Source organism: Pseudorasbora parva, chromosome 17, assembly GCF_024679245.1.
Source record: "Pseudorasbora parva isolate DD20220531a chromosome 17, ASM2467924v1, whole genome shotgun sequence".
In the NCBI taxonomy this organism is placed as follows: domain Eukaryota; kingdom Metazoa; phylum Chordata; class Actinopteri; order Cypriniformes; family Gobionidae; genus Pseudorasbora; species Pseudorasbora parva.
This window is the reverse complement of record NC_090188.1, coordinates 16,605,918-16,633,893: the sequence shown is the minus strand read 5'-3', so window position 1 is coordinate 16,633,893 and position 27,976 is coordinate 16,605,918. Positions and strand designations below refer to the sequence as shown.

General features: G+C 37.9%; 1 protein-coding gene across 20 annotated transcripts in view; it reads right to left on the bottom strand.

The window, feature by feature from the left end:
- The window catches only part of camk2g2 (calcium/calmodulin-dependent protein kinase (CaM kinase) II gamma 2), a 74,655-nt gene that overhangs the window by 21,613 nt on the left and 25,066 nt on the right, over positions 1–27,976 (bottom strand). For 10 of the 20 annotated variants that reach the window (XM_067421172.1, XM_067421177.1, XM_067421173.1 and 7 more), the window contains exons 3-13: positions 20,058–20,117; positions 15,470–15,524; positions 14,829–14,894; positions 10,515–10,587; positions 6,348–6,450; positions 5,735–5,818; positions 5,450–5,544; positions 1,210–1,332; positions 849–932; positions 602–644; positions 267–329 (exon numbers count right to left, since the gene is read on the bottom strand). In XM_067421172.1, coding sequence (XP_067277273.1) covers positions 267–329; positions 602–644; positions 849–932; positions 1,210–1,332; positions 5,450–5,544; positions 5,735–5,818; positions 6,348–6,450; positions 10,515–10,587; positions 14,829–14,894; positions 15,470–15,524; positions 20,058–20,117 — 849 coding nt within the window. The remainder of the gene's footprint in view (positions 1–266; positions 330–601; positions 645–848; positions 933–1,209; positions 1,333–5,449; positions 5,545–5,734; positions 5,819–6,347; positions 6,451–10,514; positions 10,588–14,828; positions 14,895–15,469; positions 15,525–20,057; positions 20,118–27,976) is intronic. The other 10 variants (XM_067421175.1, XM_067421181.1, XM_067421178.1 and 7 more) reach the window with 1 other exon arrangement.

The window sequence follows — 27,976 nt, the reverse complement described above, 5'->3', positions numbered from 1 at the left end:
TGACTGAATTACAAGTTTTATACACGCCAATTTACTTGCATTTTATTACTGACAAGATATGCATTCATGAAAGATTTCTATTGAATTGAATTTGAAATGTTCTAAATTCAGTCAACAACCAAAACCCTGGAGCGTGTGTTATGCATTCTCTGCATAGCGAATGGCCTCTCAGAAGAGTTTCAGTGCCCGTGCGTTGGCAGGGGAATAGCAGGCTCCCCTTGGTCACATGCTGAGGCTAACAGCCCCCTAGTGCCCATCTCACATACCTTCCTGTGCCAGTGCAGCTGTGCTGGTGGTGGGGGTGGCTGGGGTGGTGTGCTGCCGACCCACTATTGGACAAAAGAGCATGTCGTTTTGGAGAGGCTTACTCAAGGCAGAAGCTCAGCCTCTCCGGGATCATAGAAAAACTTACCCAATTTGTATCCTAACAAAGCAACCTAAAGTAAAGCCCAAATGTCTATGCCAAATGCAGTCAGGAAAGTGAGGCCAGATTATAAAATCAAAGATTTTCTAAAAGAAATTACATAAAAATGACAAACTGATCCCTCAATGTATGATCACATGTCTGATTCATAATTCAGAAACTAATAAAGGCATTAACCTGAGAAGTTCCTGGACACCAGCATGGTGGTCAATATGGCGCCCTGCAGGAGATACAAGCACTACTTTAGTTACAAAGTCTTCAAACAATCATACATTTGGATAAAGCATTAATGATGGGTAATAATTCCCAATAAGGAAAATAACCTAGATTAATACATGCTATAAAAGAATTGCAGTTATTCATGTTAGCCAGTGCATTAACTAATGTTACCAAAATTGAATCTCATGTTAGCGATGATTCAGACCTTGAGTTTTCTGCGGGCGTTGAACTTGCGCAGACACTCAACGGTTTCTTGGCGATGCATCATGGAGGCGACAGTGGAGCGTTGCTAAATGTGAGAGAGAAAGACATCACAGTACTCAGGACCATGTGTCCTCTTTATTCAGATACGTTATGACAGGTTGTATATAATACAAATGGGATATAAAGTCTCATTTAAAGTTTTTCTTAAACCAAACAGGCTAGCAAATGTTTATTTAATTGCAGACTGGAACTGCAAGCTCTTTGACATTATGCCAGTTGCTGCATGTAATTGTGACAAGCTGGGTGACGCAATATAAACCATATATTGAAAAGTGTTTGGGGTTTGAATCCAGGACACTTACGCAGACCCATGGATGCTTGAGTGCTTGGTCAGCCGTGATCCTCTTCGCTGGGTTGATGGTCAGCATCTGGTTGATGAGGTTTTTGGCCTCTGGGGTAACAGTGTCCCACTCTGGAGAGGGAAACTAAGACATGAAAAAACAAGAGAGGAAAGATCATCAAGTTTTCTTGAAGATGCATAGCTTGGTTAAAACCAGACCATTCTCAGTAGTAACTGAGTTTGAGTCTGGCAAAGCTTCATAGACAAATCATTTCCAAAGGGGCGTCACCAACGGACGATGACGTATGCAGAGCGACCTATGAGAGCGACGGAGAAACATCTGAGACAGCAAATCTCTATTTGTGATTTCAAGGAAGATGTAGCAATGGCTTTTGACGACTTTTGCCATTGTTGTAAAATAAATATGATAATAGCAGGGTTCCACCACCACTCCATCAACATTTTTGCAAAATTTGAAAAACTTTATAGCATCTCAGAATGACTGAAACATCTCGGATTGACGGTCGAACAGAAAACATCAAGCTCTGATCGCATTTGCCCCCGTTGTAAGGCAGTTGTATTGCGATTAGAACGCGATTTGCAATATTTTGTATATTAAAGGTGGGCTAGGTAGGTCTAAAATGATCTAAAACACTTTTGTCCAAGTTTGTTTAAAGTTTCTTTATATGTCAATACATAATTAAAATGTAAGTACTCTGAAAAAGAGAGAATAAAAATAAAGTGACTAGACTGTTTAATCTGCAATAAACACCGCTCATTATTTTCGTTCGGGACAAACCAAATGATTGGCTTGGGCGACTGTCACTCTCTCTCGCTACCATGGCAACCACCGCTTTCGCTACAGGTTCTGCCCACACATGCACGCACCCCTAGCAAGAGCAAAAGCATTCAAAATGCACGGTGCCGGGTTTTGCAGTCAGCAAAGGCAAACAATGCAAAAAAAAGGAAGACGGTAGGCCTACATGTAAAGGCAATGCACAAAAAGTCTTTGGATAAACAAAGAAATCAAGCGCGAGTAAATTTCAGCTTGGCTTTCCAAACGATGTCGAGAACTGAGGGACCTCAAGGGCTGAAAAACGACTCATTGCTGGCTGTATTTCTGCTGGACAGGTAATCTTTCATTTTGATTATAATTTTTTTCGGTTTATGTTTTCATGAAGCATGTATCACTAGTAAATGTAGCTGCCTAATACAGCATAACATTACTTTGCATAAAGTTACAATATTATACACTTAGCCATTAGTAGAAATGATAAATACTCAATATGCTTAGTTGAAGTTGATCGCTTTCGTGTTGAATTGCGCAAAACTTAACTTTAGATAACAAAATGCATGTGTAAAAGCTAGTACACCGCATCCAGGAACTTTTGTTAAAACTTAGTTAGCTTTAGCTACTACTAATCAACAATGCTTTCATCATGGAAACTCTTACATGAAAAACACAGTATATGTTATGAATCTTACACGAAATTCATCTTCATCACAGTATAACTGATGTTATTGGGAAATAATGTATCAATGCTACCTGTTTTTACCTTTGCCTTATAAATATAACTAGCTCGTTACCAAACTAAACAAAAAAAAAAAAATATTTTAAACTTTACCAGTACCGGTATTCTAGTTTGATAGTGAGTACTAAAAGACAACTTATTTGTTTATATTCATACTGATAAAGTTAGATGTTTTATTACATGTGATTCTGACATGGTCACTACATGCACACTGCTCGTCTCAGGTAAATAATGCGTCTTCCAGCTGAGCGGTTGGTGGGGCGCGTTCATGTGCTTTGGGGGTGTGGCTTTGGAAAGAGCCCAGAAGGAAGAAGGTGGAGTGAATGGAAATAATGAGCTGTCTTTAAAACGTCGTGAGAGGTCTACAGACACTCAAATTGTATACTTTCTTTTTTAGAGTACTTACATTTTAATTATGTATTGATATATAAAGAACGTTTAAACAAATTTGGAAAAAAAGTTTTTTAACCAATTCTTACCTAGCCTACCTTTAAAGTCTTTGAAAAATTGTGTCTCACAAACTTTATTCAAATTCAGTTATTTCAGATGTTAGAACATTTGCAGACTTTAGAAAATGTCATCGCTATTTGTACTCGTTGTGAATACGCAGGTCACAAGAAGTAATTAGGTGGTTTTTTTGATCCCTTTTACTCGGGACATGCTAGCTAGCAACATAGGATTCCATTCATTTTTGCTAAGCTAAGCTAGCGGCGACCCTACCAAACTAAAATAATGCATGCACTGAGACAAAAATGCATTTGACCACATATCTAAATTTAGGAAATAAGTTAAATAAGCCCTATTTCTAAAAACGGTGGAGTGTTCCTTTAACAAAAAACAAACAAAAACAGTTTATCCTGTTTATTATTCAGTGTTAGTGACATTTGTACAATTAAGGTGTATGTTAAGAAAAATGGGCACAGTGTGTTAACCATTTTTGAAAATAAATAAAAATAAACATACAGAACATGGTCATCAGGTTTTACATAAGTGTTGAGTTCATGAAGCTCAAACACTGCTTACATTAATGCAAAAAGAGGACAAAACAAATACTAAGGCATTCTGAATTCAACAATATTAATTCAACATCGCAACCAAATAATTTAGCTAATGCTGATATCAGTAATTAAATTATGTATTACCATAGAAAACAATGAAAAACAGAAGCATTTTCACTATCTCAGACTTTAGTATGAAACAGTGAGCACAAATGTATACAGACATGGGCAAACACACAGCTCAATGGCTTCCATGGCCTGTAATAGATTTTAATAAGATTAGAGCAGAGTAGCTAAAGTGATGGCTCGAAGAATCGTTTTCCACCTAGATGGATGACAATATTGAAACCAAAGCTGGCCTTCATAATCGCATCTCACCCACACTGCAGCACTCCATCGAATGGACAACACCACTATGCAACAAACATTCCCATGCTTTAAGAGAGCACCTGGACTAAAAGTGATTGTGGAAGCACAAACTAAATCAAATTAGTATGAAACCATACTCTAATCATGCAAAAGAATGACATGACGCTCATATAAGCTATATAGAATAGTGTTAATGGTAAAGATCCCACTCTAAACAGTTTTCCTCCGGGTTTGAGGAGATGATAATGCTGATGATAATGAAGAAGAATCCTCAGTTGTATGTTCACTCTATGAGCACTAGAGGAGGGGGCTGCCATCATTTATTATTGAGTAACTTGGCTCTCTATACCAACCAATTAAATATTAACAAAGGCTTCAATCTGGGCTCGTCACTCTGGGTCGATGTGGTGGCACTAAAATCTCTGTGTGAGGACGGCCATGAGAGATTCTCTGTCAACATGTTGATGGACAATAAAAGACAGGTCTAATGAAAGAGCTTTCACTTTCTGTTCCTGATTGACTCGAGTGCTGCTTAACTGAGTTACAGTCACTTTTTAAAATAAATAGGCCTTTTGTTCTACATACCAGTTTACTAAACGCCTGCTTTAATTAGATTAGATATGCGTGCAGTGCAAAGAGTGCAGTTGCACAATTTTGCCAAGAGCGAAAAGTAGGTTTTGAAATTTGAATTTCTTCCGGCACTGCTCCATCACCAAGCTGAACAATGATGGAGAAACACAACCAGGGAACCAAATGTTCGTTTTGGAATTTAAAAACATTGGAACATTTGGAATTTTCACACACGTACACTATTGTTCAAAAGTTTTGGGTCATTAAGAGTTTGTGTTAAAAAATGTATATTTGTATTCAACAATGATGTATTAAATTGAGCTAGAGTGACAGTGAAGACCTTTACATTGTAACAAAATATTTATATTTTAAACAGATGCTCCTCTTTTGACTTTCTATTCAACAAATACTAAAAAATATGTCACAGTTTCCACAAAAATATCAAGTTTTTAACATTATTAAGACATTATATTAGTAAAATAAGAAATGTTTCTTAAGAAGTACTTTTTACAGATTTTACTGTAATTTTTTTAATCAAATAAACACAGCCTTCATGAGCAAAAGAGAGGTCTTCCAAACATTTGATATGGATGTAAATACAAATTCAGGTCTGTGGTACAAAAAGTAATGAGAATCAAACATTGAAAATCTTATATTGATCAACCACTAATCTGAATATTGGGGTGGAGGGGTTTCTCTTAATGGCAACAGCCCTGATTAGATCTAAAACAGTGTCATTTGATTATAAAGCAGTAAGAGTTAATTAAAGCAAACAATAAGTGTGATTACTCACATCATAGGCCCCAGCCTTAATCTGTTGATACAGTTTATGCTGATCCTCATCCCAGAATGGAGGGTAACCCACCAGCAGGATATACAAGATCACACCTACCCAGGACAGATAAATTGGTAACTACACAAATACTAATCCTTTGTTCTTCCAAAGTAAAGAGTCTGAATTGTATATTTAGAACACAGATTATTCATAAAAATGAACAAATACATGACACTGCAGGACACTAGAACAAAGAGAGTCGTTTTTTAATGACGCTTAAAATAAAACAAGTGAAAATCTTACCACAGGCCCAGATATCCACTGGTTTGCCATAGGGATCCTTTCTCAGGACTTCAGGGGAGAGGTATCCTGGGGTGCCTGCAAAACCTGTAAGGCCATATTGTGATACATTTAGTATCTAAAATGAACCGATTTCACTCAAAAAAATCTTCAACAGGCATCAACATTTCAGTTTGTGTTAAACGCAAAAATAGTTTTGTGAAAAAGACAAAAAGATGTGGAGATAATAATAGATATTTCTTATAAGGCTGTATATAATGTGAAAATGCATATAAGAAATTCCCACAATGTTGGAAAAGCTTATTTTTAATTTGTACACTGGCTTTGTCGTCTGTGATCTCTGACCTGGTTCAAGCGAGTAGTCTTCATTCAAAAAGAACATTAAACACCATATTTCCCATGAGCACAGTTTAAAAACACAAGCTGGCTACTCTCCAGAGTTCTCCAGTCCCACAAGATAGCATAGAGAGCAAACAGAGCAATAAGGGAAAGCTAAAGTCTAAAGCTAAAATCAGTTTTCAGAATTTTACAAGCGCTAATGTTTCAATGTTTTAAGCCAAATCCCATTAAGAGATGAGACTACCAACGAGTTGAAGGAAAAGCATAAGAGTCTTACCAAACCAGGCCTGCTGATCTCCCTGCACCTCAATGGCAAGGCCAAAATCAGCCAGCTTCACTGCCGCCCCCTTCATCTTACTGGCCAGTAGCAAGTTCTCTGGCTATAACAGACATGTGAAAAGAAAAGGGTATAGTGAGAAATAAATCAAGTTAGGTAGGAGACATGAAATATCAAAGGAGAGCATAAAAATATACACGTCAGAACCGCAAATCTCAAATACTGTAAATTTAACCATAAATGTAAAACTGTAGTGAGACATTTTTGTATGTTCTGAGTGTTTTTAGCATGTTAAGGTGCAGCCACATTAGCAAGTTCACTCAAAAAGGTCCACTGTCAATTGCCAATAGTGTAGTGATTTAGCACAGCAAACACAGAAATCACTTAAACTAAGCTGCTTTCTTTTGGTCATTGTGGCTAAACCGCATGACCAACTTGACCCTGGTCCAAAATGGAGTGGTGAAATCTTTTGCCCTTCATGTTCTCAATCATGTGGATTCCTGTTGAAAATACGGTCTTTTGCTTACAAAATTCTCTGAGCAACAGTAAACGCAACTCTACATTTACTATTTAATACCGTTTCATTAATTAAAGGTGCACTAATTATTAAAATTAATTAAAGGTGCACTATGCAACTTTTAAATTAAAGGTGCACTATGCAACTTTCCGTCCACTGGAGGGCGCCTATTCTAAAAAAAGGCGTAGTTTGATGATGCCAAGTGTGAGTGCAGTATCTTGGGACATGTGATCTTCACCTCACAGAAAGTGGAAAATAGGACATGGGCAGAAATCATGTTCATGGATGCGGTTATTAACGTTACTGTAGTGTAAAGTAGAGCAGGACCGATTGTTGTGGAGCTGAGCATGGCCGCTGGAGTGATTGTTACGCAAACACACGGCTCACGAGCACCGGGACTTTTATTAGTGACAGGACGGGATGGGAAACAGTTGCCGGACGCCTGCACTATATTTCCGCGTTTCCAGTCATGATTATAAGGTAAAGCAGCTCTGTTTATCATATTAGATACATTTAAGAGTGTTTAAAATTATGTTATGACGTTACTCTGTGTGTTCCCTCGGCGCTGCTGTGACGTTCACATTGCTAAGAGAAAGGCGCTTCTTCCAAATAAAACTGAGGGTAACGCAGATATGACAATTGACAGGCGACTCCCTCAAATGCTATGCTGGTACGTCCCGGGTCTTAGAAACATTTGGGATATTGTAAGTACTCAACTGAACAAAATATAACACTGGCCTAGTGGTTTTTGTATATTTTACTGCAAAAATACTACATAGTGCACCTTTAAATATAAAACACAAACATTAGAGTGTGCAGTACGCAAATTTATATTCATTTGAACAAAAATGCTCAAAATTACATTTATCAATGTTATTAAATTTTAGTGTTTTTTTCCATAGGCATTCCCTCCCATACAGCTGCTCATTTATTCGGTACATGATGATAAAGGTGATGATCAAGCTTACAGAGGCTGAGTTAAATCAGCTGTGATCTGCATGAAAGGACATAAACGTATCCAGCATGTTCTATGAGAGAAGTCTTTCATTATCACACTGTATGAATACTGAGATCCAGTCTCAAACCACAGAGGAAATCAAGTCAAGAGAGAAAGAAATAATGTGCATGCTTGTATGTGTGTGAGAAAAAAGGGGAGACATTGATTGTGGAGTCTATATCTTACTGGTGTCTCTGTGAGTGTGTGTGTATAAAGCGGACGGATAGTTATGACAGCACGCCCATTGCTCTGAGCTGCATAATTCATGAAGAGACAGAGAGGAGGGCTTGTTATCTCATGCTACGAGAGCAGTGGTGAACTGCTCTCTCGCCCCACTGTCCCACACACCCCGCTGCCTCTGAAAGCTGCAGGCACAGCCCTGACCTGGACACAGCTCAGTCATCCTGCAATAACTGCCGGAACAAGTCTTATAGTGAGCTGGACACAGCAGGCTTTCTGTGATGTCATGACATGATGATGGCTTATATTCAAATAATTAAATTAAATCCATTTAATTAAATATTAATTAAAAGGGATAGTTCACCCCCACATCATTTTTTCATCATTTACTCACCATTAAGTTATTTATTTATTCTGTTGAATACAAAATGTGATATTCTGAATGACATTCAACAATAGTCATTGACGTCCACAGTATTTTTCCCCCTACTATGGAAGTCAAAGGCTACCATCAACTGTATGATTTACAACATTCTTTAAAATATCTCATTCAAATTTGGGGAACAACTTACTGATGAGTAAATGATGACAAAATATGTATTTTTGGTTGAAATATCCCTTTAAGTCATGCTGACATTTAACTAGATTACATTCCTAGACTTCCCAATGATATAAACTAAGGAATATTCATAAGCCAAGGCAATAAAAAGGTCAAAAGTTTTAAATGCTAGGCATCGCATTCTCCTCTTCATCTTTTTTTAAGAGCTCAAAGATTTTTTTGAAACAGCTTTTAAATTTCAATTTTTTTAAAAAAAATTATAAAAATATATAAAAACAGCAAATTAATAGACAAATTATAAATAAATAGATACTTTTCTAAATAAATAGAAGGCCAATCTTACATTTGCTAGAACAACTGTTCATAACTGAAGAGCACAAAGAATGCATAGCACAGCTTAAAATTGTACACTTTAATAGCATTTTTAAAGGAACTGTATGTAAAAAAATATATTTTAATGAATCATAAAATGGCCCTGATATGTCACTAGACATTAAGAAATCATGTTACTTTCAAATACTTCTAGCACTGACAACAGTAGTCCGGCCAGGATATTGTCATTTAAAAGTTGTTGTTGCAGCCCTCAACTGAAGTTGATGTTGACATGTTGTGTTTTGGCCTGAAGCTCCACCCTCCACCTGTCGACCAATCACAAAGTCTGTATTGTTTCGGCATCCCGGTTGCCAGCTCTGCTCTAGTTATCACAGCTGCAGTTACAAACGTTCCTGCTGATCCTGCAGCCTATATGGAAACCTCGAGTCAGGTGGAGGGGGAGCGGGGATACACTGCTCTACAGTAATTTGAAAGTGATTGCAGAACCAGTTTTGGCCACAATCTTACATACTCTTCCTTTAATACCTAACTTAAAAAAACACTTACTTGAAAATGTACGTACGTATTCTAGTTCTGGGGACTTAATTTTTTTTAAATTAAAAACACCTCTTATTATTTATTATGGTTTTTAAATATTTCAATTTAGTTTTCTTCTTCATATTATTTATATCAAACTATATACTACTATATACTATCTAAAAAAACAGTTACAAGGGAAAGAAAAGACACTTTCTTTCTCTGTCTTGCTCCTGCTCGACTGTCCCTTTTCGGTTCTTACATCATAATATTTTCTTTCTGTCTGTGTTCAACAGTTCAGTCTCTTTTCCTCTGATGAATCAGAGGAGGCAAAATGAATCCCTACCGCAGACGCTCACCACCATACCATGGCTCTGCAGCCTCTGTGACATCACATGAGTTACCATGGCAACCGGCCTGCCTCCAGCACTCCTGTCTGCCTTTACTTTAAAGAGGTGAACTGATATGGAAAGGACTGGTTCAGTTGGAGGTCCTGGAGGGGTGAGCTTAGACACATTTTTGTCCACCACATGTGGCTGATCTGTGTTTCATCAGTCATTATAGTAGACAAAAACCTTCTGCACTTCCACACAAACACATTATTTCACCGCCTACACAGACTCTACTACATCTACTCATAGGAAGATGTGACGATACAAAATTAAAATTACTGTAACCTCTAACAAACAACAAGGGAGCACTGTTTAATTTCAGTCCAATATGAGATTCAGATTGAATGATGGCATTTAAGGTATCTCTACATCATCCATTAAACAACCCTTTGTTTGCCTTCTGCATTTTGCTTGTTATCAAATGGCCCCTCTGGATTCGCCACAGCCAACTGGCCACTCTCTGACGTCAAGAAACACAAATAACAATCAAACAGGCAAGGAAATAGTCATGCATGCTCTCCAGTGACAAGTTAGCAGCCACACAGGGTTTAATGTTACAAGCACATGTTGGAGTGTGTGCTGATGACGCCACAGTGTTGCCAAGAGGAGAAGGAGGGTTTAGATGACGCAAGCTCCAATATTGGCACACTGCCACAGTGACGGCATGACTCACCTTGAGGTCCCTGTGCACAATGTCATGCTGGTGGATGTGGCTGACGCTTTCCAGGATCTGATTGATGCAATGACTGAGAAACAGACACAGAGAAAGAAAACAGGGAGAAGGAAAAGAGGGTTAGATTAGGGACAGAATCCCAGGATAACTCCTAATCTAACTCCAGACAGAAATCTAGCTGTAGAATCTGGCCTATGCAGAGACACTGAGCTTTGTACTTTGTATGAACAGATAGATACACTGGTCCCGGCCCTAATATATATATATATATATATATATATATATATATATATATATATATATATATATATATATATATATATATATATATATATATATATATATATATATATATATATATATATATATATATATATATATATATACACACACACACACGGTATAAACGTGCACAAATTGTGTGTATATATATATATATATATATATATATATATATATATATATATATATATATATATATATATATATATATATATATATATATATTAGGGCCGGGACTTTAACGCGTTAATTAAGATTAATTAATTACGTGACTTTAACGCGTTAATTAATTACGCAAAAAAATAAAAAAAATTAACCGCATTTATTTTTGCACCGCGGAACGTTTTTCAATGAATCAGTTTCGACGGACCGATTATACTGGAACACCAACTAGCGCTCCGGAGCCTATGCTCCGGAGTCAAGACAACAACAAACCTTGGGTGCGTCTCAATCAGCTCCCTAGTTCAGTAGTCAGGGCACTGATCAGGGAGTCAGCCCATTGACTTATGTCTTGATCAGTGCCCTGACTAGGGAACTAGGGAGCTGATTGAGACGCAGGGCATGAGTGAACATGAGCGAAGAAGCTGATGATACCGCTTTGCTTGGCCCCGTGGATGGGAAATTTTGTTTTAAAAAACTAAAGAATGGAAGCGTCGTCAAGAGCAGGGTTGTGTGCAAGCTATACAACAAGGAATTAGCGTATCACCGCAGCACATCGAGCCTCAAATATCACAAATATGCTTTTGCTACACTTAATGGCAAACATTGCGCTGGTCTGCTGGACTGAAATAAATAAACAATATTTTGTTGATTAAGCTTATGTATTCAGTCATTATTCAATGGTGTACTAAAAATACATGTGAAAAATTACTTCTCATTGTTCTCAGGTCAAATATTTATATGCGATTAAAATGCGATTAATTTCGATTAATTAATTACAAAGCCTCTAATTAATTAGATTAATTTTTTTAATTTAATAATATATGAAATAATGTTCTGCCCTAATATATATATATATATATATATATATATATATATATATATATATATATATATATATATATATATATATATATATATATATATACATATACACACATACATACATACATACATACAATATATACAAATGAATCATTTTCATTTTGTCGTTTACACCCATAAGACCTCCGTTCCAGCCTGACAAGCCAGACCCTCATCAAGATGTTTGGTCTGGAAACTCACCATTGACAGGGCTCAATCCGAGGGGCGGGATAAACGGTTGGATAGCGCTACCACCAACCATAGCAAAGAAGGTGAAACAGAGCTTGTTGATACATTAAACATTAGCCGTATCCGGTCGGCTAAACTCTGAACACATCTTACCTTTTTAAGAATGACTTCAGTGCCATTCTTTGTTCTTTTCTCAGAGTAAAGCTTAACTCCAAGTCTTACAGAGTCGCGGTCAAAGCTGATTTGAAAGGCCGCCGTTCGCCAGTTTCTGTGTTTACTAGAAGCACGCAAATGCAACTCGGCCGTCGTCATTATGGCCCCGCCCACCGACTCTATACACGATGTGATTGGCCAGGCAAGAGTTAGGGGATTACAGCTCAGAAGGGTATTGAGAGTTGCTAGACGACACTCGCGGGCAGATTAAATTTGCTGCCGCTAGGGTGCGTCTAGATTTCTAGGCTACCTCCGTTCATCTTCTGAACACAAATGAAGATTTCTGTTGAAATCCGATGGCTCAGAAAGGCCTTCATTGACACCAATGACATTTCCTCTCTCAAGACCCTTAAAAGGCACTAAAGACGTCGTTACAAAGCCCATCTCACTACATATACTGTACAATGAATTTATGAAGCGACAAGAATAGTTTTTGTGTGCAAAACTAGTGAGATTAGCCAGCAGCCATATCACCCTGTAACCCAAGACTGGTTTCCCACTGAAGCTAAGCAGGCCTGAGCCTGGTCAGTACCTGGATGGGAGACCAAATGGGAAAACCAGGTAGCTGCTGGTAGAGGTGTTAGTGAGGCCAGCAGGGGGCGCTTACCCTGTGGTCTGTGTGGGTCCAAACACCCCAGTATAGCGATGGGGACACTGTACTGTCAAAGAGCACAGTCCTTCGGATGAGATGTTAAACCGAGGTCCCGACTCTCTGTGGTCATTAAAAATCCCAAATCACCAAATTTGCCAATTGGCCTCGGTCCATCATGGCCTCCTAATCATTCCCATATACTGACTGTCTTCAGTCAGTATATGGGACTGAAGACAGGGGGCGCTTACCCTGTGGTCTGTGTGGGTCCAAACACCCCAGTATAGCGATGGGGACACTGTACTGTCAAAGAGCACAGTCCTTCGGATGAGATGTTAAACCGAGGTCCTGACTCTCTGTGGTCATTAAAAATCCCAAATCACCAAATTTGCCAATTGGCCTCGGTCCATCATGGCCTCCTAATCATTCCCATATACTGACTGTCTTCATCACTCAGTCTCCTCTCCACCAATCAGCTGGTGTGTGCTGAGCGTTCTGGCGCAATATGGCTGCCGTCGCATCATCCAGGTGGATACTGCACATTGGTGGTGGCTGAGGAGATTCCCCCTTGTATATGTAAAACGATTTGGGTGTCTAGAAGCGCGCTATATAAATGTAAATAATAATAATAATTATTATAATTATTATGGATGATATTCAACACAAATATCTTCCATTTGTGTACCAGAGATGAACAGAGGTTTTACAGGTGTCGAACGACAAGAGGGTGAGTAATTAATGACAATTTTCATTTTTGGGTGAAATAACCCTTTAAAGTGACAACATGAAACATTTACAATCTAACAAAAGATTTCTATTGTCAAATTGAAATTCTGAAAATTACACGATTTCCCCAAATAAATGAATAACTTTGCCATCACAGGAATACGTTTTATTATAAATAGGTTCATTATTACAAATTGATTTAAATTGCGATAATATTACTTTTAGAATAATACAGTTTTGTTGTATTTCTGATCTAACGGTATATCAATCTCTATAGAGAGTCACTCTGTAGGTCATTTGTTGCTCTGGCAGATTTGCACAGAAGAGAGACATTTCAAGAAAGACTTCTATACACAGTGAGGGGACATAAATAACAAGCACCGGTGGAGCTGGAAGGAATGTTTATAAATGCAGCGAGTGGAGCGTCTCATTACGGAGCTCTGAAACCTGTTCAAAAGGTTGTGACCCGAGGACAGAGGGAGGGTTGGGAGGAGTTGACATCTCTCTGAGGGATTGTTTGTTTGTTTGGAAGCAAACTTGAAAAAAATAACATTTCTGAATGATTTGGTTTATGTAAAGAGAGAGCAAAATAGAGGGCCTGCAGAAAGAAAAGCAATGGTAGTCGCGGAAAGAAAGAGCCCCATTAGATATTCCCTAAAGCTCTCTTGAGGAAGGATGGTGAGGAAGGCATTTCTTGTGTCCAAATTTGGCAAAAATCTGCAAACTGCATTCCATTCCATCCCATTACGGAGGCACTTTCTAGCAAAAACTCTCTCTCTGTTCTCTCTTGATGCAAACTCTTAGAAGCAGCAGTCTCCACACTGTTAGTCCAGAGAGTGCCTTCCCAAAGGTAATTGGAAAGTGACACTAATTTTGTTGTTCCGTCTTAGTGTAGAGTATGAAGTGGAAATGGACTGAAGAGCAGACAGCCAGTTTTAATTTAAGGGGATGTCTATCCAGGCAACAGGTTAAAAATAACACCACATTTCAGACCAGCTACCATCCCTGTTAAAGCACTCCACGCATTTACATAGTATGACATTATTTGAAATAAAAAACATCATGTTTAATTATCAGTTGCGTAACCCTGGCATTTAATGAATGTCTCGCTGTCTGAGACCAAAGGGCAGCATTAGACAGAATATCTTCACCGAGGCCTTAAAAGTACTGCGGTGGCATGGTACTCTGCGTGGTACACACACTATAAAAAATTAGTTAAAAATTTGGACACATTAAGATTTAAAAAAAGAAGATATGAATACTTTATTACAACTGATATGTTTTTAACTTACCTTGCATCTGCTTCACTATAATATTCTCTTGCGACAATGTCTTCAAACAGTTCTCCACCGGTCACACTACAGGAAGAAATACAGGCTTTATTAACAGCTCAAGGGTGGAGAACTCACAGCGGTTCCATTCAACTATAAACTATAAAGAGCATGAGGCCTGTAGAGGAGTGTATGGCTAATGGAGGGAAGTTTTATCACCACGGTTTGGCACTTGAGTGTTGGGAGAGCACTATCAAAGTCTTAATTGACACAAGAGCCCTGAGAGAGGTTCATACAGTTACAATCTACACATTCGTACACTTACATGCATTGCTCACTTTCACACAACGCAGTTATGCAGAGGAGTCTATATCTCAACAACAGTTCAGACTATCATAAACATTCAACATGGTGTCAACATAACTCAAGCAAAGGAGTTCAGTATTTTTACTATGAGGTACAGAGAAATGGACCTAATGGATGGAGAAAAAAAGTTTAATAGTCATACTTCAATTACATTTTCCTGTAATTAATAGTTAATTACAGCCAAACAGAGTTGAAAGGAAGTGGAAAGTGTGCATGTGCAGGCCTCATCTAGCATCAGTCCTGTTTAACAGCAGAAGTAAAAGGGAAGATCAGAGTGTCTGACTCATGATACTTACAGGTCAAAGACCAGGTAATGAAAGCCTTCTTCTGAGATACTGTCATGGAGACGCACTGTTGAGGGAAAACAGAAAGAGAGAATGAGGTAAGACAGAGAAACAACATAAGCAGGATGAACAGAACAAGCTTTTATCCTTTTCTTGACCTGCCCATGAAGTCATCACACATTAGCTCCATTACAAAATCCAACCTTGCTGCCTAATGCCTTCTAAGGCAGCATCGTAAGTGACCCATTTGAAACGGTGCACAAAGAGAGCCACTCCACATGACACACAAATACAACTCGGCATAGGACAGCGGTTCTCAACCTTCTTTGACTCAAAGGCCCTCCATCGTCAAACCAAATATTCGAAGGTCAAGATATGTTCTGCATTTCTGTAATTATGACAGTGCAGCTGGTTTTCAAACTTGTTTTATTAACTGAAACTAGGAGTATTTATACATTAATTAACCACATATTAACTAACCACACTGAGATAGGAGACTCAGTTAATTTCAAAAGAGTTGCTATATAACAGTGTAATACACTAATATGTAATGATAACATTGGGAAATGTTAATGAATTAAATATTTTTACATTTTAAATTAGCTTTTTCACATTTGTAATTATGAATGAATGAATTATATGCTGAATGAACTTTGATTGAAATGAGCTTTGCCAACATCTTGGAATTTTTTTTAAATTGCTGCAATGCATTATGGGATTGTTTTCTCTTTGAAAGATACATACAAGTTACATTAGAACACTATCCAAATTGTTTTTTTGAAACAACGTGCCTTGATATGTTGTGCACAATAAGACCAAACTGTGAAAAACTTCAAGACCTCTTTAAATTAAAAAGAATCACAGCTGACATCATTCGTGTCAGAGGAGGTACTCAGGTCTTCACATTATCGAGGGAACGGCGGCATTGCAAGTAAGGCAAGGAACATTTGTTATCCTGATTGAAAGTAATGAATTTGTCATCGGTAGTTACAGATTTGAAACAGTGCACCTGCCAGATCTCACACAAGCAGCCATTAAGAGACCCCGGTTCGCTCTTGTTGCGTGTGGGTCTGTGTAAATGACAGCGCGCATTAATCTCAGACATGTGAGAGATGTGGCTGTGCTAGAGCAGGGCAGAGAGGGCAAAGCAGAATTATATTATCTCCACGTTCTTCCAGAATCACCTGCAGAGCAGACACAAACACACAATGTGACAGGAGGACTGTGTTTTAACACAATTCAGACTCAAGACACCGTGAAAAGTGTGTGAACGGAGAGAGAGATTTAACAGGTTGGCCAGCTGAAAGAGACTTGAACTAGAATGCTGTTACTTCACTGGTGTGATGCGAAAATGGAAAAAAAGCAATAATATTAGTCGTGTCCATGCATATGTGTGGTTATATATATATAAATTACATAATATAATTAAAGGGGTGATGAATTCAGAAATCAACTTTCCCTTGAGCTTTTGATATATAAAATGTCATGGTAATATAAGATTATTCTGTAAGTTTCAGAGCTGAAAACGTCCTTGTTAGTCAAAGAAAAGCTTTTATAGACATCAGGCCCAGAAAATGATTGTGTTCGCATCCTGATGTCATCGACTGACGAAACACAGCCTCTACAGAATAATAAGCAGGTGTAATTCAGTAGCTCACCCACTCATCGGATTATGCTAGCCAGCAGCAATAAACATACCGAAGAATATAGCAAGATATTGCGCTATTCCTGGTTGTGGAAGAACCTAGTCTATGGGAAGAACATGGTCACTGAATAAGCTTTCTTCGGATCCTTATATTAGGAATGTGTGTTTATTTTTAATGAAGTTCCAGCTGACGTGGGGAAGAAATGGTGTTCGCTTTATTTCACTGCGGGATCGTTTGTAAACAAATCTCACAATGCTATTTCTTCTATATTGGATCCGACAGGAGGAATGGTACAACGCACTTATGTGAGTAAAACGTGTTTTTTATATGTAATAGCATTGCTAAAGATCGTTTTGCTTATGTGTACAAGTCTAACAGAACATACCTTTAGCACACTGGACTCAGACATATATGGGCCAGGGTTTGCAAAGCACAACGTCCCGGGCAGGCCGATGAATCTCAGTATAATCCTTTCTGTTGGTCACTCTCTCTGGACTTGACATTTGAAGGGCACGCGCGTATGTGTATGTTGCGTGGTTCGCGCTTATATCGAACGAACGCGCAGGCTACGTAATACAAAAATAATAGTCCAATCAACCGCGGGTGGATGAGAAATAAATCATTGTGTTTGCTTGATAAAGACGTACTTGAATCATTCCAGTTGCCGCTTTCAAAACAACCCCTCCCTCATGTGAACAGAACTGACAGGGGCATAGATATGTCAGGAGCTGAAGCTCATTAAATATGCAAATCTTATCCAATCCTAGCCGTGGCTGTTTACTTCCAAGTCTCCAGTGCGGCACGCCCATTAAAACCCAGCGTTCAGGAGAGAGCCTCAAAACCAGTGTAGAAAATAGCCTATTACTTATTAGTTATGATGTTTTTGAATGTAAAAACCACACAAACGTCATTAGTTGACCTCAGACAACAGTTTAAAAAAACAGTTCATGACACCTTTAATACATACATTATATTACCGTTCAAATGTTTGAGGTCAGTAAATGTTTTTTTCTCTTAAAATAAATGTATACTTTTATTCAGCATTTATTTGATAAAAGTGATAGTAAAGACATTTATAATGTTATTAATAATAACTATTTATTGGGACCAAATCAGCATATTAGAATAATTTCTAAAGATTCAGCTTTGCCATCACTGGAATAAATTACATTTATTTTAAATTGTAATAGTATTTCACAATATTCCTGTTTTTAATGTATTTTTGATCGAAGAAATGCAGCCTTTGACATTAAAAAAATGTATTGACCCCAAACTTGGTCGTATATGTGTATACTGTATATGTGTATTTTATATCACAATATTTTTAATGATCACTAATCTTTTACATTTATAAACATTTATTTGCTATTTTGTATCTTCGTTCTGTTCTCTTTATCTGTTTATTGTTATAAACCTACACAGCTAACCATATGGGGAGAAACATTTGACTGACCAATAAAAATTCCTTTTTTATTAGCATTCTTTTATGACCCCTGGGTATCCGGTAATATCAAAAAGCTCAACATCATTTTTGAATGTCAGTAATCTTTTATTTTATTGGTAAGGGAGTATTTTTGTTTAGCAGAAAAAGAAATTCTGCCAAAAACACCAGTGCTGGGTGAATATTCACACTGCTGAAGAGCTCCAAGGGGATGCATTGTTCCTTTATGACATCTTGTCGCACAGTAAACGCATGCCTGAAGTCGCAGCTCGGAGTGAGATAACATGAAGAAAGCATGTGGGCTGTGTGTGACAGGGCTTATGTCACACTATCTGCTCTAGTCATGCCATTTATATCTGCTGTTTTTTTAGAAGAGGTTGTTTGTTGGCAACATGTACAAAGGCTGTAAGTTACCCAGCATGTCTACAGTGTATGAGAATGTTCAAGACGAAGGGAGCAGAAAAGAACGGGTGTTAGTTTGAGTCTTTGTTGCCATAGGCCATGTGCTTCTTAAGCATGCCCTCTCTCTCTCCTATATACACACTTGATTGCTCTTTTTGTTAGGAGTTTATTGGCAGTCCATGCAGAAAACATGACAATCTGATCCTTTGAGAGACAGAAAGAGGGCCTTTTAAGGAGGCTAAACAGTAAAGGGTACAAAAGACAGATTTAGGCCACTGGGAATGGAAGGGAGGGAATACAGGAGAAAGAGAAAATCAAGAGAGAGATAAGAGGGAGACACTTCCTAGAAAGAAGAAAAATAAGGGCTAAAGAACAAAAACAAAAAAATCTACCAACATTTGTGGCTACTAAAAATGATTATCAATGAACAATGACATACGTTTCAGATAAAGGTATAGTATTGCTTCAGAAAACTTGGAATTGCCAAAGTCATACAAGTCCTTATTTGGAGTTTAAAATTGTTTTTGTATGAAAAGGAGCAGAACATTGTGTCTAAAACCTAATTTTGTGTTTCACTGAAAGAAAATAATGCAATATGAAGAATAGTAAATGCTGACAAAATTGCAACTTCTGGGTGAATTTTCCCTGTGAAAAAGTCTGGTGGTGCATGTCATTTAAACACAATTAAAGGATATTTTCTCAAATAGTTCTGACCTCTTCATAACTCAAAATTCGCCAAAATCTTGATGTTGAATTCACAAATACTTTCTAACGTTCTTTTTTGCACCTGGTGATTACCTCTGTGTTCTATGTCAGCATGCAGAAACATCTTACCGCAGAACTCAGCTGTTCACACACACTGAAGTGAGCCTGAAGGGACGAAGCCTGAGCTATTTCCATGATTTTGCATGAGCTGGAGATTTTGTCTGTGTGATCTGTCGTGTCAGCCACATCCTTTCTCATTCCATGCAAATAATCTTGTGTTGACTATGAAGCATGTTTTTACAGTATATCTCACTGTGTACACGCACTATTATCCCTGATTATATGGGATCAGGACTCAAATCTGGAGCCTCTGCCTTGAGCACAAGTATGATGTTGAGAGACTCACCTATGTTGGGGTGCTTAAGCAGACGACAGATCCGGGCCTCTCTCTCCAGCTTCTGATGATCTGAGGATTAGACACAGAGAGAACAATTCAGCACATTTAACCACTGAACCTCCACACCTGTCAGAACAAAAACATTATCAGCAAAGAACAACTTACAGTACTGTTTAAAAGTTAAGGTTTTTTTATAGTTCCTAAAAAAGTCACTTAAAAGTCAAGGCTGCATTTATTTGATCAAAAATACAGTAAAAATACAATTTATCACACAATTCTGTTTAGACGGAATAGAGATAACGAGTCGTACGTCAGTTGTTGTTTTTTTTTTTTTTTTTTTGTATGTCAGTTTTATGACGTCTTTTAATGCTGTTTTTGGTCATTTGGTTCACTTTGATTATATGGAAAATACTGACGTGATCAAATCACCCTGAGATGGATATCAGTCCTAGGTGTAAACGGGGCCTGTGATACAGTCAATGGAATCGTTTAGTGATATATAAAGCAGGCATTCTGCCCTATTTTTAGCAGGAATATAGTTACAATGCATACAATGTGCATGAAGTAAAGATGTCAACTCTATAAAGAAAAGCAGCTGAGATTAATAAAACTGCCTATCCAGAAATGAAGAGCATCGATCTCTAAAAGGATACAAGGTCATAGCCTCTTTGGAAAACATTTAAAGGTTTTTATGGGAGGGAAATAAAACAGACAAACAAGCAAACTGCTTCTGCAGTGTAAATACATAATATGAATACTTAGGTCTTCCCAGCCCATAAACAATTATTTATGCACCACCATTTGTGGCAGGTAAGTGATCATGATCTATAAAGAGATTTGTCAGCATGAAAAAGCAGAGTTTTTAATGCAGGCCTGTTGGTATTTGGTGTTGTGTATACTCGATCCAAAGAGTGATAAGAATGCACATGTACACTCAAACACACACTCATACGCAGCAGCAGAGACCCACTAGTAGGAATTCAAGTCATGAACTCAATGCAGGCACTCCTGCTGGGTCAGATCAGTCTCCCATAAACAGACTAACAAACACCACTCTTGTGCATAACCATCTTTAGTCCAAGATCACACGGTGTCAGGCATGTGCTACTCGTTTAAAATGAGCCATACCGCAAACTAAAGGAAATATTAAAAGATATAATAAAGACTAAAAAAGTATAGATGTCCCAGGGTGTTTATGTATGTTGCTATGTTCCTGTCTGAGGTCTAACCGCATGTGGATCTTCTACCCAGAAAGACTTCCATCCCTCTCACTGCCGTAAAGCAGAAAATGAAATGACATCAGTTTCAATCTTAAAGTATCAAATATTCATCTAAAAACCATCTCCACCACACTACCATCACTACCATATTTAGCATTCACACTACTTCTCATGAAGACATACACCCGCACACACCATTTCGATCATATTTGTAGAAATGCATGTGGGTGTAGGATCACGGGTGGCTTAAAGCTTTTCTGAGAAGTTCGACATAATAAACATCCCTCTGAAAGAACGATCGGTGACCGCTGTGAGTGATGTGCGTGTGCATTGGGTTTACGGCAGCAGATGTCTTTATTACCTAACAGAATTAATGCAGGACATTTAATATTCGGCTCCCTACAGAACAGTTAATCTGATGGCTGAGCGTGAGAGACAGCCGTACAGCGACTGGTGGCATGCAATGACTGCGGAGAAAACAAACACACACATAAATTAGATACTTTGAGTATGTGTAATAAAACGTTTTGTTTTTGTCATTTGCTGCACCTTCCACATGCTATTCATCCACTGCATTATAAATCAAGTTTGAAGGACGTGGAATAAACACAAATTCACTGATGGCTGTGATCTGATGCAACTGATAAAGGCTTCGAGAAAGTGAAATGGCTTTGAGTGGCTTTCCCCCACGTTTCTTTCTACTCACACTCCTCCTTTTGTGCACTCTCTCGTTTTCTTTCTTTTTATCCCATTACTGAAAAGATAAATAAATGATGTGTTGTTCAGTGACCATCTCTAGAATTCAATTGAGCTGAGTGCTGCTTTCTCACTGTGCGGTTAGGTCCATGATGTCATGGACTCTCAGAGAAAGAGAGAAAGAAAGAAAGAAAGAGAGAAAGAAAGAGAGAGAAAGAAAGAAAGAAAGAAAGAGAGAAAGAAAGAGAGAAAGAAAGAAAGAAAGAAGGCAGAAATTTCTTATTATCAATGTTAAAAACAATTGCAGAGGTTAATATTTTTGTGTAAATTATAAAAATAGAATAAAAAATGAAATTGTAATACACATTTGCTGTATCAAGTTAATATCTAATTACTTTCTGACCTGAAACGTTTTATAATGTACCATAAATATAGATTCGTTTTAAAGCACTATGTTTGCAGGTGCTCTTTCCAAGTTCCTTAAACAATAAAAACGTCAAGTCAAATCAATTACTGGTAGGTTCTTTCATGTCTATCTGTGTCAACAACAAAATAACTTCTGTAAGCGAGTCAATACAATGATGCAACTTCAGCCTGAGTATGATCAGATGATTCATGGGCCAGTGACCTCACATGCACCCATGAGAGAGTGTAAATCTTTGTGGTCAAGCTTGCAATGCAAAGAAACACATTTGAAGAAGGCGAAAATGTGCAAAGAGGAAGGAAACCTGCTGCCAGATGCATTACTGCTTTTACAGTTACACTGGAAAAAGACATTTTGAAAAATTGTGGAAATTGATCATTGCATATTGGCCCAAAAAATGACTTCCAAATAATTATCCCCATGCAAAAATAAGCATTATACTAATCATAGCTTAAGGCCTTCACTCAAATTTAAAACTGTATATTCACAGAACATATTTTATCGTGCTCAGTCAATCTATGAAGTCGAGGTGAAAAGTCCTTCGCCCAAATAACTGTATTCCCATGTGCAAAATTCACCCGAAAACCATTCGTAGGGAGATTTAAAATGCAGATGCGCGGGAGAACGAGTTGACCAAACCAGCTGGTGCTGAAGACTGAAACAAACATTCATTCATGTGAGATATATTCATCGCATTTGAGAGTATTGAGCACTGAAATTATTCTCCAAAGTTGCTTTATTGACTCATTATGAAGTTTAAAAGGTGTTTTGAAGAGTTCATGCATGATTCATTTGTTTCATGATTGTGTTCCCAGTTACCACATAATTATCTGATTTTAGCCAATAGTTTTATTCTCCTCGTCATATGTCTGAAATAATGACTAAATTACCGGTAAGCCATTGGTGTGAAATGCGTGCCATGCGACCGCTGAACAGAGTGCCGTTAGATTGCAGTCGGTGTCTGCCCTTTTTCAGGGCTTATTGCCTTTTAATATAAAACACGTCAAGCTCGCGGTTTTCTTATTCATCCATTCATTCGTCTCATGCTCATTATATAATTAGGTAACTTCTGTTCTGTCACTAGCCAGATGTGACTTCCTAAAACAAGGTCTCTTCACGGTCACCAAATATCCTGCGTTGGAATTGACTTGTTAATAAAATGTCAACCCTGTTGTCTGTGCTCTTTATTTTGCTTAATATATTAGTGTTTTTAATCTTTTTTGTCTTTTGGGACAGTGAGAAATAAACAATTGTTATTATTAATTTTTTTTTGTGACCAATAAAAATACGTCACATTTTGGTAAATTAAATTTTTCCATTGGCTCAACACATTATTTCTGATTAAGCCCATGTTTACAGACTGTTGCCATAACTGATCAAATTCAATTCACAGAATTTCAATTTTTCCAATTGAACTTTTTTTATTTTGAATTGGAGAGGCCTGAAACTTTTTACAGTGTACAATCCAGCACAAATTAATTGGCACCATGCATACCGTTCACTGCATGGCATACATATAAATAGTTGCCATATACCACGGTACAACAGCAGTATTTTTTGGTGTAATAGGAGCCATGCAGCGCTATAAGTATCATTTTTGTTCTGGATTTGCAAACAGATGCTACACAGCGAAAATGAATTGGCTTAATTTAATTAAGTTGAGTCTTACAGCTCTGAAAAACACATTGAGGAAATGTGTGCACATATGCGCAAGCTGCTCCAGCTCTCAGATCCCCTGGCATACAGGACACGAGACTGTATGCATCGGCACTTATCAGTCAGTCCAGACTCTGAACAGACAGTAGGGTCACTCCTACACGGTCTGAAAAAGGTGAGCTACTAGACATTATAGACTGAGTTATACAGGTTATCATGACCCAGATGGTCACATACACTCCTGCATGAGCTAAAAGGTGAGCTATTGTGCTGTACACAGAGCTCTGGGGAGAGAGACACATGCAGAGACTGTTATTAAGCCACTTGAGACAATGAGCGGACGTCATTGTGTTCACATTCTTCTCAGATCAGTGTCAGGGCAGATGAAAGCGCTTAAATGATGTTAAAAATTGAATCTGCGAGTAAAGAACCCAGGGTTGTGCAACGTCATTTCCCACAGCAGGTGAATCTCAGGATAAAATGCTGGGAGGACTGGTGACGTCAGCTCATGGCGTCTGGGGTAGGATCAGATCTCCTCTTCCAGCACGCAAGCTGTGGGCAGATTTCCAAACGTTTGGATTTATCATAGCCATGGCGAGTTGACTAAAACCTACTGACACCCTGATCAAATAAGACACATTAGATAAACTTCAGCCATAGAGAAACACACAAAACATACAGCCTCATAAGCGAGTAATGTGCAAAAGTACATAAGGAAAACACTATTCCATATAACAAGTTATACTTGTACCTTGATTATGATTAGTTGAAGAACATTCTAAGGTGTGCAATTATTTTCAGGGAAGGTGTTCCAGGCAGGTTTTGACCTAGATACTGAGTCTACTACGTAGATCAGGGGTTTTCAAACTTTATGATGCCAAGAACCCCCAAATACGATGAACCTTTTATTACGGACCTCATTCCTAAAATCCATCTATATATTTGTATACGAAAAAACAAAACAAAATATTAAACCTGTTATATAAATAACAAGTGTGATATTCAAAAATACACATATTGTTTTCAAACTTAAATTGGCTATAATTAATGTTGGATGTATAAACCTGAAAAATTCATTTCAAATTATTTGTATAAGCAACTTTCACAATAATTGTATTATTGTAATTGCTAAGCAGCTTACATACTGTGTTAAAAATACAAATGCAAGTATTAATGTTTTTAAAGATATTAAGTAGCAAACTGTTTTCAACATTGATGGCAAATGAGAATGATTTCTGAAGGATCATGTGACACTGAAGAGTGGAGTAATGATGCTGAAAAATCAGCTTTGCCATAAGAATAATTTGCATTTTAAAATAACTAGTTATTATTTTAAAGTGTAATAATATTTCACAATATTACTGCTCTACTGTATTTTTAATCAAATGAATTTAGAGATCAAAGTTGGACACAAGATACAATTGACAGAAATTATAAAACATAAAAATGACTGAAAAGCTTATTTTATAAAACTAGAACTGACTTGAGGCAGAATCTTGACTGAACACTTCGGCCAATCAGCCAAATGGGAACTGGCAGTGGTTCATCATCTCAAAATGGACAAATTTCAGTTGATTAATAGTACTTAGATGCAGCAAGTTCTCTCTCGACAGTGACATATCACGCTCACCCCAGTCACAAAATTAAAAATATAAGCATGTAGGAAAATCGTGTATTGTTTGTTATTCATGTTCATTCTTTGAGTAAATACTGTACTTAAAACCATGAAACATGTCTTGATTATATACATTGTTGACTGTTTGGTTAAAAAAAACACTTGAATAACATTGATTAAAAATATTGGCTATTCTGGTATTTGCAAATATGTTTTGACAGCCTGGAAAGCATGAAGTCAGTGAGAGCAGAAGAGGGTGTGAGACGGTTGTTTCTCTTGGGTAAACAGAGTGATTTGGACAGGGTGACACTGCTGGAAGGGACAGTCAGAGAGAAACCGCTTCTACCTGGAACCAGATCCAGTCGACTCTTATTAATGCAGTGGATGCAGAATGAAACAGGTCCTCCAACAGCAGCAAAGCCCGAGGGGAAATGTGTGTGTGTGTGTGTGTGTGTTAGAGATGTGTGTAAATATATGAGGGAGAAAGAAAACAAAAGAAAGGAAAACCTTGTGTATATGTGTTTTTTAATGAAATCCAAACCTCTGTGACACTTTATCGCTGGTTCAATGTAAGCAATGCTCACACAAGAGCGGTGTGAGCCAAGCCATCAGAGAGCAAATAAAACTGACTCCAGTGAGACAGACACTCCAGTAATGCAGGAAAGCAGCTCTGCTTGATTCTTCAGCTCATACCAATTCGTACTGCCAGAATAAACAACCAAAAACAGCCTTCAATATCCAAAGCATGAGAAAACACCACATCTCAGCCTGCCCATCAAATCCAATGCCTGCAAAGACAAGACAGACAGGCAGCCTGATGTCCTCCGAATTTCAGACACTCCCGCAAAATGAGGCGGTATAGGGCCTGTCACTTTTAAAAACAGCTTAAGGTGCTGTGGCGGGGATGTCTGATCCCTCACCATCATACGACAAATCTGCCGCAGAGTTTTACTTACACAGACAACTGCAGGGGGACGTGGATGAGCACCTAATTGTGTCCACACAAATTTATTATAACATTATATCCTCTCCTGCCACCATGGTAACACTCACCTGAGTTCTCCTTCCACCTCATTGAGCTCTCTTTCCACCCATATGCTTTCCTTCACTTCTCTCCATCATTCAATCTGTCTCAGGAGGTGTGCAAGATGCTTTTTCTACAGCTAATGGAAAAGCCAAACAGTTTGTGCGCATTTGAGACCTACGGTCTCTCATTATCAAGAACTTAATAATGTCAAACAAAGATTGTGAACAAACAAACAATCGATAGAGGTGTCAAACCCCCACTCTCTGTAATAGTTCACACTCGGCCTAATATCAGATTGATGCATGGACATTCACATATGCATACCGAAATCTACTGGGGATCACATTTGTTCAGTGTGTGTGAGAAGGGGAGCAATTCCTCTCTGACCACAGACACTCCCTGCGTCATACCGGCTGCAGCTGTTACATGTCGCAGGACCGGGTGCAGTCGGTGTTCTCCACCGCTCCACACACAGACACAGCTTGTTTGACAGATGTGCTACATGTTGTTAAACCGTGATGAAATTGATTGTGAAAGACTGATTCATTTCTGACATCTGTTTTCTACTGATGAGGGAACAAAGATCCGGTCAGAAAAGAAACATATTGTGGCCGTTACAATCGCCACTAGCATCACATACTGGCTCACCACTTCACGATAAAAATAAATAAATAAAATTCACAATTATATCAGCTATTCTGTAATACAGTAACCGATGATTTTTCTTGAAGCAAATGTACTGTTTATTTGCTCTATAAAAGAGAAACTAGATTTTGAATCATTTAAAATTAAGAGGCAACCAGAGAATTTATTAGTGATCCAAAAAAGATGCTACACATGTAGTGTAGCATGAACAGTTGTTTATGTAAATGAAAGTATAATTTCAAGATTTAAAGCATAAATAGAATGATTCGACTTCAGATGATAAATTGCAGAAAGTTTGCTATCCAAGTTGTCCGTGCGCTGATTTGCAGCAAACAGGAGAAAGAGAAAAAAGATTACGGTGGAGGAAACGTTAAGGAAGAAACAGGGAGCAAGGATTGTGTTCTGCAAAGAAAGTTTGAGGTAAATAAATCATAGAAATAATTTAATTTTTAAATTGTGTGGCTGGTCAAGCAAATGTTTGTGCTTTGTTTCCGTTTTATATAATTTCTAAATATATCTATGATATTCTCCCTGAAGCTCCATCTGGCCTGTATCTCACTCTCATTGGGTGTAGGTCACTCCTGATGTAATTTTCAGTCAGAACTCACACAGAGGTCTCACAGAACTCACATAATTTCACACAGC